At 43.4% G+C, this 12,043-nt stretch overlaps 1 protein-coding gene across 3 annotated transcripts in view; it reads right to left on the bottom strand.

The window, feature by feature from the left end:
- Nucleotides 1–12,043, bottom strand: part of nptnb (neuroplastin b) — a 26,997-nt gene extending 14,954 nt beyond the window's left edge. Inside the window, exons 1-3 of one of the 3 annotated variants that reach the window (XM_047580004.1) lie at nt 11,666–12,042; nt 11,391–11,580; nt 1,432–1,779 (exon numbers count right to left, since the gene is read on the bottom strand). In XM_047580004.1, coding sequence (XP_047435960.1) covers nt 1,432–1,779; nt 11,391–11,466 — 424 coding nt within the window. In that variant the 5' untranslated portion in view covers nt 11,467–11,580; nt 11,666–12,042. Of the gene's footprint in view, nt 1–1,431; nt 1,780–11,390 lie in introns of all 3 variants that reach the window. The other 2 variants (XM_047580005.1, XM_047580003.1) reach the window with 2 other exon arrangements.

Here is a 12,043-nt window from a genome sequence, read left to right as displayed (position 1 = left end):
GTCAGACTTAAGCATATCTCCCGAACTACAAACTATACATTCATATCAATGGGCTATTATGTATAGCCTGTAATATACATGTAACAATGTATTACATGTATATGCAGAGAACATTTACTTCTCAGTAATGACAGAATATATTTAGGGACTGGATCTGGATTGTTTGATTAAAAGCAGGAGAGTAGGTGGCACGTATATGAGACAAGTGAGCATCTCTTATTAGGGTGGGAATCACAGGGACCCTACAAATACTAGAATAGTGCTCAAATCAGCACACAAATTGTTTGTTTGCCCAATCGGACGAGCCTTCGGAGACCAGACTCCTCTAAACTTCTCAGAGCGCTTCACTATGACTAACAACATTCCACATTTCCTTGTGCTCCAGTGGGCAGAGCACTGAAGCATGCACAGATTAGAAGGGTCCAGTCGAAAAATTCAGTTTGTTTGACCGCTTGTGTGCCCAGAGCAGAGGGTTGAAGGATATAATGTCATTACTGATTCATAGTCACACACTTAATGGCTGAGAAGGCACAAGGTAACACATTGAACAGGTAGGTCCAGAGAGACTGTTGTGTAGCAGCGAAATCTCTGTCTCATCTGAACGAGGAGTGAGATACTCAAGGCCCCCGCGTGGTCTCATCCTTTATTGGATTACCACACACAAATTTGAAAGCAGAAAACGTTTGCTTTTATCAGTAAGGAGCTGAGACTGTTTTACACCTTAACGGATCCCTCCTTGTGTCTTCTTACAGTCCCATTTACACTGCGCCCAGAGTGGGAAAGCCAAATCAAAAGGACCATTACTTCAAAGCGCCACTAGGTTTCCACTGCATTTAGCGGGCAGGGCTTTGAAGTAAATAAAACAATCCACGCAACGCAAGAGACACAACATAATGCCAAAGGAATCACAAATAAATCTAGGAACGGGAAATGGGAGTGAAATACAGATAAAAAGATAGTGATAAGAATATTATAAAAGGACACATAAGACAGTCAGAACAAAGGCTTGGTGCGGGAGGAAAGAGGGAAATGTAGATAAAGACTGGGCTAAGTTCCTGGGTTTGTGGTCACTTACAAAAAATAAAAATAAAAAATTTAAAATGGGCGTGTAATTTTGGGAGACATGGAATTTTCTGACTTCAGTAAAGGAGAAAAAATAAACAAAGGTATCAAATGAAATTTAATAATAATAAAAACAAACCACCGGGATAAAGGGATTTAGATGAATAGAAAAGGTCTAGTTATAAAAAAAAAATCAACTCAAAAAATAAATATGAATAAATAACGTGGTTGGTGTTTGTTTTATTTTTGCCTTGCCAGTGACCGCTGTGGTGAGGATGGACTCTTGAGATGCTTCTAACAGGTTGGAGTGGTTGGGAGAGGGGGTTTGTAGTTCACCATCTAGGTACTACGGGGACATAGACCACTCACTCTGTAGCACCGAAATGGTGGCCTGGGCGCGGATCCAGGTGATGGCAGGGTTTTGTCGGAGGTCATTGCGCCTGGGGTCGTTGCTTGCCCGGCACTCATAGGTCCCAGAGTCCTCCAGTGTGAGGCGCGTGATGCCCAGCACACTGACCCCATTGCTGCCGTAGGCCATGTTGATGGATACCCGACGCTTGCGGGCTTCGTTCCACAGCTGCTTGAAGGAGTCGGCTCGGTTGACCTCAGCATACCACCACTGGATCTCTGGAGTGGGGTTACCGACCACCTCGCAGTACAGCTCAAAGGTGTCCCCCGTAAGCTTAGTCTCAGACAGTGGCGACTTCACAAACCCAGCTGGAGAGGAAAAGCGTATCGGGATGGCAGGGAAGGAAAGGGTAGAAGAGGGTTAGAGCAGAAGGAAGGCATGGTGAGGCCAAGGGACAGAAAAGGAAATTAAACAGAATCAGAGTACATACGAACCAAAGAGAGGATGATTAAATGCAAACCAAAAAAGAAGCAAGCCTCAAATCATTGATAGGTGGAAACAGAGAAGGTTAATGATTGTCCAAATCCAGTCCGTTTAGCGTCAAGGTTCCCCGGCCCACTTTAGGCCAACTGTCAGACAAAGTCATAGTCAGACTAGTCCCGAAATCCTTGACAGCAAGTAGAGCCGGCGCGTTGCGCATTTTCTTTAATCTTTCTTTTTGTCTCTTCCTTGTTCACATGTAACCTCCTAAGGATGATTGCAACAAGACTTGTGAAATGTACCTTTCTTGAGCGTGTGCTTGAGCAAACAGAGAAAACACTGGTTACAGTACAGTAAATGCAATACACAGGTGACTACATTTTATAATCAACACAATGTTTGAGCATTCTCATCATGCTCAATCAGTCAAAGTCGGTTTCTTAACAGTGTGTCTAGTCAAGAATGTGAGTGATCTCCAAACCCTTTTCCACAGGCGCCAGGCTTACTTGCCTTATATGCCTACTTCCTGTTCAACAAAGACCGTTCACTGGCCACTGCTGAACAAATAATATGGATATAAGTGTAGTGTAGGACTTGAGAATTAAACCTGAAACTGAAATTAAGGCATCAAGTCATCGCTACGTGCAAAAAATGTTAGTAAGTTTGTCAATTTGACAAAAACATATTTAGTTAAATCTTAAAGGTGTGCTATGGGCGAAGGATTTCTCCCACTTGCAAATTTGACTCAATCACTAGAAAATAACATAACACTGCGTACAATACATTCTAGCATGCGTTACGTGCCACACCAGCCTTCTATTACCATTAATTTATTTTCTGGTCTCAAATATCCTGTCCAGGATTGTGTGTTGCTGGGGTTTATCCCAGTACACAATGTGTGAGAGGAGAGGTACAGTCTGGACATGTTGCCAGGCTGTCACAGGGCTAACGCATACGGACAGACAAACACATTCACACCCACTTTCACACCTACAGGCAATTTAGAGTCACCGCTTCACATAACATGCATGTCATTGGTCTGTAGGAGGAAAGTGCATCGGCTAAAGGAAATCCTTACAGACATAGCTTTATACCATCTTATGTTTTCCCATAATCTCTAGCAGACCTTGTAGGCGATGCTGTAGCACGATAAATAACATCAGTTTTAAAAGAGCCTGATTAATATTCCATAATTGTCAGGTCACATGGATATTTGTTCCCAACACTTAAAAATGCACTAAAAGTGTACTAAAAGCAATTTGCAGTCACTGCCACAAAAAAATGTAACTGTCTGTATGTACCGTAATCTCTTTTCATCCCTATCAGCTCTTGCTGGTAAAGCCAGAAATTAGGTCAGCCAGCTTACATTTTAGATAATCTGGACTTTAAGAGCAGATTTTTAAAATTCACATATGGTCACAGTGATATAGGATAGTTCAAGTTCAAATCGGTTCTCCAGAAACACAGAAGGACTGATTTGTGATTTTAAATACCCTGTCGTCCCGAATGCAACTCACAGCTGGCACTGAATCCCCCTGTTTCCTCCCACTCTGGTGAGCCACCCCGTTGACTTACTTTATGTGAAATATGAAACATTTTCAATTCTGAAATGCTAGGAATTTCATAATAGAATCCACAATCCATCCAGCGGATCCATAAGCATCATTACCACAAATATGACTGCACCATGCTGCGTCTGTGTCTGATTCATGACCCTGTTCCACATCGGCAGTTAGCCTAACAACACTCTGCCAACCTTAATGAACCTTGCCTAATGAAAAATCACCTAGTCCACAGACAGTGCTCTGCAGCCTGTCAGCCGGGTACCACATGTGCTAAAATAAATAATAAAAATGCACTGCCTTAACTCTGCCCTGAATTGTTGCAGAGGAAATGGGAACAAAGAGCCTGTGGTCTCCCGAGAGTTCAACCGAGTGTTGTGTCTAAATACAACAGCTTATAGGCCCTCCTAGATCTGTCTACCCTGCTCAAAGTAATGTATCATCAGCACATGAACAGATAAGCTTGAAGAAGCCTGAGAAAGGATTGCACCCACAGTATTCAGCCTCCTCTCTGCAATGACGCCGGTCACATTTCATTCAAATTACATATTCAAAGTTTAACCGCAAGATGAAAATGTATATTAGCCCTTTTGCACATAGTGCACCCATAGAGTCAGCACAGATTGAGAACATTATTCTGGACTCAGTCACGATACATTTTAGTTGGTGGCACAATAACAAGTTAACAAGTCTGCTGCCCAACACCAGCTCATGACTCACAGCCATGTGAAAATACATTAGATGAGAGGAAAGAAAAATTGCGAGGAGAATTTAGCAAAGAGTCTGCAGTCGTCTTACCAGAAGATACACTATGTCTGAGGATATTAGGTGCTTGTGCTTCTATGCGCGATGCCTAGAGATATGTGGAGTAATTAGCATTTGTTTCCTTTCTCTGGAAACATCTGGGCCCATCAAGCTCACCACAACCCCGGAGGGTGAATCCAAGCCTTTCCTCCTACACACTTCAAGCAATATTCAAGTTTGACAGAGCATTTACTATGATACACCCTGCTATTGGTGTGTCACATGACTTAATATAACTAGGAGTATGTCATCCATGCATAAGAGATTGTAATCATAGCGTAGTAGCTACTTAAGAAAGGTAATGAATGTCCTCCAAGGCGACGGCAAATTAAATCAGAAAAGGGAGCAGATGACTTTATTTAAATTCAGGCTCAGGGAAACTCTGTGGAGAGATATGCACAGAACAAACTGTAGACAACACTGGACCAATGAGCCGAGCCGTTTCCGTGTTGTTTAAACAAGGAGCTTACACTGGCAGTAAAAACAAAACTCAAAGCAGCCAGCCGGCACTCATTCGTTTCAAAGTCATGCTGGGAGACGAGAAGTGACAGAGGTCTGCGGGCGGTGGACAGCTCTCAGCAACTTGGTCATGGAAGGGAAATGAGCTTGGTGGATCTCTGGGAAAGAACATGGTCAACTCATTGGCAGCTGCGCCGACTTTCAGTTGGGTTTGTGCTAAGCAAATGCACGAAAGCGGCTCTTTCTTTTTTCTTTTTTTTTGGGTGGCATTTTTGCAAAGCTGATTACATTTTCAATGCAACATGATGTACGTTGTTGAGTAGGCGCTCTGAGCCTGAGGTGACTTATTCAAATTTATGTCCTGCCTGACCAACAGCCTAAAAACAGATACACAAGTATTGAATTCATAACAATATAAGGCTGGGAAAAGCAAGGATTGAAAAGATTCTGCTCGGAAAATGACTAATGCTGTCAATCAAGGGAAGAATAATTGACTAACTGTACTGCACTGCGATCCATATTAAAATAAGTCAATGCAAGTTCCTTCAGCAACAATTTTACGCAACCGGCAGTCTGTTAGCTGCAGTGCTGTGGAAGGAGTTTGCGTAATTCCTCAGAATGCACAAGATGTAGAAATTTTGCAACATGTACAATATCGTGTTGAAACAGGAGGTAACAGGTTGGCAAAAGACGGGGGGGATTTTCAGCGTGCAACATGTTTGTGCATTTGTAGAATTCAACATAATAACCTAATTGATGGAAATGGCTACAAAGTAATACTAACCAAGCGGGCAGGCTGTGGATGGATGTGCAGGCAGGTAGTTGCCGCGATTGACTGGACCTAAACATTAACACATGCTTTGACGGATTATTAAAGTGCAATACAAATGGGCGCTTCGCTGTGCCATATGCACGCTTCAGCTCAAATTAACTCCTTAAAGCTGCATGTGCATGGTAATATCCCAAAATAAGGAGTAGTTTTCTGTGACACGCTCCGTCCAAAGCTGTGTGGAAGTCGCTGTCATTACGGCCTACATACTCCCCTCACGTAGGTAGAGACGAGAGGTCCCCCGAGGACTGACAATGTGCCACCATAACCACCACCACCACCAAGAAGCCTGAGGGTGAGTCAGCTGCCTGCCTACAACCTGGATCCTCAGTCCTCAGTCCCACAACACAGACAGAGCAAGCAGAGGGTAGGAATACCCCCTAGGGCCAATGAACTAGCTGGTTATGCGCTAATCAGTGTGTGTGTGTGTGTGTGTGTGCGGATATGGGTGCAGCTTTGTTGTACCTGCATTATGCTGTGACAAATATATGTGCCCTCACAGGTCATTTGCAGCATATCACAGTCACGCCATTGTTTGGATTTCACTCGCTGTTGTTAAATGTTACAGTAGTTTTGTTCTAACTAATCGATCGATTTTGGCAAAAGTGAATAATCACCTACAACCCCCCCACACACACTCACACATGGGTGTTTTCAGTAGTTCCCGACAGTTGCGTGTTTGCTGAAATCTAGGCAGATCTTTACTGGGAATGTGTCAAAGTCACTACTCTCCAAACACACAAAACAAACATAAAGGTGTAACACGCCCTTCCCTTACAGAAAACAAGTCAGGGTGATGACAGACAAGCACCGTTGGCAAACACTCCGGGGGTTATCAGCAATGGCCAAGCTTAAGTGAGAACTCCTGTGTGAGCTTAGTCCGGTTGTGTCAGCGAAAGCAACACCTCTTCCACGATTTTAAACACAACTTTTAAAATAAATTTAGTAATAAGAACGAGATTATATCGCACATAATTTTCCTTCTTTAAAAGCTGATGACAATGGCTTTATCTGGTGTTAGCGCTGTAGTCTGTTGTCCCATTATGGAGATACAAACTGTTGCATAATTCATGGCTATATTTTTTTGGTTACTTATTGTTCTTTTACGAATGTTTTTATCAACAGATAGTTCACACTTGTGAACAAATGCAGTTATAATTACAGGTAAATGCACCCCTTATTATCCTCTTTGGCCACAAGTAAAGCATGGATTAAAAGCAAGCACAAAGGGTCATATTTGTGCTCGAGCATGCCCTTTCCCATTAACTGTGCCTCACCTTTATGCTTCATCACTGCAAAAAATTTCTTAAAATTCCACAATGTTTGTAAGGATCTTCGGTGAATTTCCCACCTCAAACATCTGGTGGTTTCTTCCTCTTCATTTCAGTTAAAGTATGTAGATTATGACAATCCACCTTCAGAGTCTATTAGCAATTCTGACACACTGTGAGGCAATATCCAAACTGTGCTGAAAAGGGGTTGCGACAGTGCATTCTTCCCTGGAACATAAAAAAAATGACGAGGCCTGGTGAAAAAAAACATTCAGAAGATTTGTTGCTGAAAAACTCAAATTCAGAAGACTGAGTCTTACGGGCATTAAAATTACTGCTGCGGCCAAGAGTTCATTAATGAATGATGACTACGTGGTTTAAAATGGTTACTGTACAATGTTTGAATATTCTGCAAGTCAGTAGCTGGAAAATAATGACACTCACTAGAATAAATGTAGAATAATTGCAGGCAAGATATGCATGGGCAGATTACTCAGATTACTACTAGTCATTGCTAAATGGTCAGTAGTAATCTTGAGAAATTCAATCAGTTTTTGTTTTATTCTAGCTCAAGAAAATGTGTTGATATCTATATTTGCATATCGTACAGGAGAAATATGTTCAGTCTATGGAAACCTTGTATTATCATTGTAAATATCCCATTTGGACTTAATCTGCTCTAACAGTTACAGTTATTCTTATTGCGACTTCTGATCCACATGGAAAACGCACTGTAGGTGTGATGTACACCTGCAAGCCCTCAACGTACTGACATCACTAAGATCCATGTGACAGGGTAAGGCTTCGGAATAAAGCCCACCATTTCTGTTTGACTGGTAATACTTGAGTCTGAGGAGAGGCAACACTTTAATGAGATTTAAATCCCAATAACCTCTTTGCAGAGCAGAAATGCTCTAATCCCATCCTTTAATCGCAAACGGTGAACTTCTCCTATTTCTGTTCCAGAGGTCAAAACAATGAAATTCAAATGATTTAGATGCAATACCCGAGCAGCCTGCAGCCGCCATCATTATTTACATAATACAATCATTCCAAAAAACAGATGAACTACATCTCCAAGAGAATCTCTTTTACTATTAAAGGTTTACTGCAGGGGTGACAATCAGTCTTCTCTAATCTCTGTCTGAACACTCTTGCGGTTGTTATTATTTGTCAAGTTAAATGAGTCCCGCAAGCCGAACGTCAGCTGGCATGAGCTCATAGGTAAAAGAGGCATCCTTGTGTCTGCCGTGTCGTTGGTTAAAATATCCAGGCCCATGGGAAAAACCGGTTGCGTATAAATGGCAGCAAACTCCCTGAACATTCTGTCTCTGAGCCCGGGTGCTCGTGCAGCGCACTTAACCTGGGTTTGTCCTGAAGAAGAGCCGGAAGCACAGCGTCGTAGCTAAATTGTTGAAAGTGTGTAACTATATGAATGTGAAGCAGGTTGTCGCTGGAAAAAGACGGAGTGCATGCTCAGCAAATCCCTCCAAGACAAACCACTATTAAAAAAAAAAATAAAAAAATCCTTGCTCACCTTACAGTCATGCATCAGTATAGAGTATGCCTGCAGAGTGTTTTATACAGTGTGATGCTGCTCATAATCAGCCGTATCAGATTTCACAACAGGCAACCATGACTCAGTGTAAGAATTTGGCTTCAATCCTACAGCATATTTTCCAGACCCACAAATGAACCTTTGTCCAGAGCCTGCTCGAAATATGATAATGGGCAAGCTGCAGCATCATGTAGGATTACCGATTGATTTGCTACAAGCTGTGAAATGCTTTTCTTAAAATGCACTGTCGGGTTGTATGTTATTAGAAGTGAGAGTAAAACTACATTGTAATTCCGGCGTCTTTTTTCGCAGGACATGTGGGTGCAGCCACTTTTGAATCGTGACTACATTTTGAACATATCAGCCCGTTTCTTGAACAAAGGTCGTGTTAGCTCGAACCGCGCGTGTTGATCCACACAGGCAGCGATAACACACGAAAAAACAACAACAAACAACAAAAAAAAAACAAGCTGAAGCAGGCTACGTGGTTTGTGGTGGGGGCGGGGATTCCATAAGACTACGTCAGCCCCCTAGTGACCCTCTCGACAGCCTTTATTTTCTATGCGTAGCGGTCGCATCATCGCTCATCTTAAATAGTTCACAGCCACCTAGCGAGCCTTTAGAGGGACGCACAGCTGTGCACAAGGAGGCCGTCCATTAAGAGTTAATGGATTCACTTTCACAAAAGGACCTTAAAGCCACAGTTCTCTGTGCTGTGTCTCGCTGGCTAAAAATAGAAACGAGGGAGAATGGACGGATGCTATTTACAGTCCTCCAAATATCCCTCGCAGAAAACCGGCCACCTATAGCGGGCCTGCTTCTCCCTGAACATGAGGAAATAATGGCATGAATTCCCTCTGCTTGCCCCACTCAGTGATTACCTCTTCTGCACTTATAATTATTATTGTCCCCGCGCCGCTGCCTGAACTGTGCAATATCACGGCAAAATCTAGGATTGCATAAGAAGCCATGCACCCGATTACCCTTAATCTGAACTGGGAGAGAGGAATGAAATTGCTTTTGCAGGCAATGTGAGCAAATGTCAGACTATTACCTTGCGCGTTAAACGATAACTGTAGCTTATTATGGCTCTTATCAAACCTGTAATGGACGCAGGACCTATTTACTCGGAATGAAATAGATCTCTACGGCTGAAACACTGACAGATTTTTGTGACTGGGTGGCACCAGCCTGCCTCTCACTGACCGCTGGATGTATTTGTGTGGTGCGAGCTGGGCCTCAGCCGAGTGGGCACCGACACTTCGGCAAAGACCACAGGAAGTGTTTGGAATGCCTTTGCTTGAGCTTTATCAAACAATAGAGGGCTTATTGGGTATTTGATTTTCCAGATAGAAAGGTGAGAGAAAGCCTCGCAGCACATGCGCACACTTGAGTCACTTCAGAGGAATTAGCAAACGAAGAAAGAACAGGATTCAAGAGATACGATTTAGTTACATAACTGCATCGGGTGCCTACGTTGTTTCTCGTCTCCTGCCCAGCTGAACGTGAACGTTGCTTCTGTGTTTGTGTTTTTGTGAAATAATCCAGATGTTGCCGATTGTTCTCCTTTTTTTAATTTCTGTGTAATTTATTTTTCCAGTGCTGACTAGACTGAAATATGGTTTTTCATTTCCAATACTCAAATACTTCCCAAATTAAATCCTTAAAATGTGCTACAGAGCCGGAGTGGATCTTTAACAACCTTCTCAAGCTATCATCAAAACACATGTCTTATTAAGTTTTGCATAGTGGGTGTTACACCCCAAGCCCACCCACACACAGAGCAGAGATGATGCAGGCATTAGGCATTTAAATGATTAAGTATGTAAAATAATTCTCTGCCTTATTTTCCTGTGAAGGGGGATTAGACCATGTCAGTGACACTGGATTGTTAAATCATGGGCGTCTACGTGGGTATGGGATTCTAGCCGCACCTAAACACGTCACGGACCAAATCACGACACGGTTCCTCAAGGTGCCTGACCTGGTTCTGTTAAAAAACGGAAAACATTTTGATTTTACTTTCTCTTTCATGAATGGCTGCTGATGTGCGTGCCCCGCCGCCAGGTGATTGTGATTCAACAGAATTTAAAGTCAGGACAGGCTGTATCAGACGAGGTCAGCCTGGAGCTCCCAGCAGCATGTTGCTGACATTTACTGAGACCGGATCATGCCAGTTTTCTGTATGATTAAAAGATGGCGATCTTTTGAAAGTCACAAAAGAACATCTCCGGGGGAAGGAAAGGCATGTGTAGCTCAGACACGATCATCAGAGGAAGAAACAACTAGTTATTTGCGTGTATATTTCGAGCTGCGACTACTGCAGACTGAAGCAACTAGTAAGAAAGGTCCACGGAGGCTGGTGTGACAGGTAATGTGGGATGAGGACCAGTTTTGAGTCATAGGTGACCCTATACACAGTAGGGCCTGGTATGTGAAACATAGACCAGGTGAGTCTTCAGCCTGTGTTTGGTGTTGATCAAAGTTACACGACCAGCATCCAGAGCAGGTTAGTCTTGCTTGACTTGCTCTTGCTACCCAACCCCCATTGGACTAAAAAAAAAATACACCCTGACAGCCTATTGGCCACCCCTGAACTGTCACTTCATGTCAAGGTAAACCGTGTAAATCTCAGAATTAGCTTCATAAAGGTGCAAAACATGTCTCAAGCCAGACTTTTTTTTCTTCTTCTTTTTAAAACCAATCAGGTCGACTTCCATAAAAGTGACAGTTCCTTCCTCTCACAGACACACCTACATTAGTTAATTCAGCAACAAACAACCTTGCAAAAAGGATTTATTGCAACGGTTATTGGGTCAGTTATTAAATCAGATTTCTTAGTGTCTAACTCTGGCCTTCTTGTCGTGATGCATGCAACTATAGTAGTGCCTTAACGCAGTCATTCTCACAGCCCTCCTTGGAAACATCTCGCCCGGGCGTCCTCGCACAAGTCAAGTCACTTTCCCCCCTAAACGTGATGTTTACAGTCATGCCACGGCCACATCTGTCGTCTTACCGTTCTGCGCAGAGGCGAATGGCAGCATCAAGTTCGCCAAAAGGACCACCGCCAGCATCACTGCGTTAGGATGCATCGTCGGGGGCTCGATGGGAGTACCAGGGTCTCGATCGGACGAATGTGGGAGGAGAGATCGTGCAGGCTATTGATCACAAGATCTAGATAGATGGGCCCTGCATAGCACCGGGTCCTTAAAAAAATAATACAGTCAGCCGGTGATTATTTTAAAATAAAATAAAATAAAAATTGTAGAAATGTCTCCCCGTTTGAAAGACCTTGTGAGGACAGCGGATGGGTGAAAGGTCCGGGACGAGGCCAAGCGGCTCAGGGATGCCGATGTGCGGCCATAGGCGGCGAAGAAAGCCTCGTCGGATTGTGGAGGAGAGAGGTCCTTGGATGTCAGGGAGATTGTCCACGGCGTGGTTCTGAAGACTCAAAGATGCGCAGAGCGATGCGCATTTGCGCTCCGCCGCGTTCACGGTCCGGTGATTAAAATGAAAGTAGCGCACAAACGATTCTCGACGGGAAGTGATGTAGCCGAAACATAAGTCGTTATCAGCACCGGTCTATTTTTAATACCAAAGCAGGAACAGATGCTGGTAGGACACCACGGCAGCGACAACGAGCTGCGCGTGCCCAGTGCGCTCATGACC

This window comes from Mugil cephalus, chromosome 3, assembly GCF_022458985.1.
Source record: "Mugil cephalus isolate CIBA_MC_2020 chromosome 3, CIBA_Mcephalus_1.1, whole genome shotgun sequence".
NCBI classification, from domain to species: domain Eukaryota; kingdom Metazoa; phylum Chordata; class Actinopteri; order Mugiliformes; family Mugilidae; genus Mugil; species Mugil cephalus.
The sequence above is the reverse complement of the archived record's forward strand: the minus strand, read 5'-3'. Positions and strand labels throughout refer to the sequence as shown.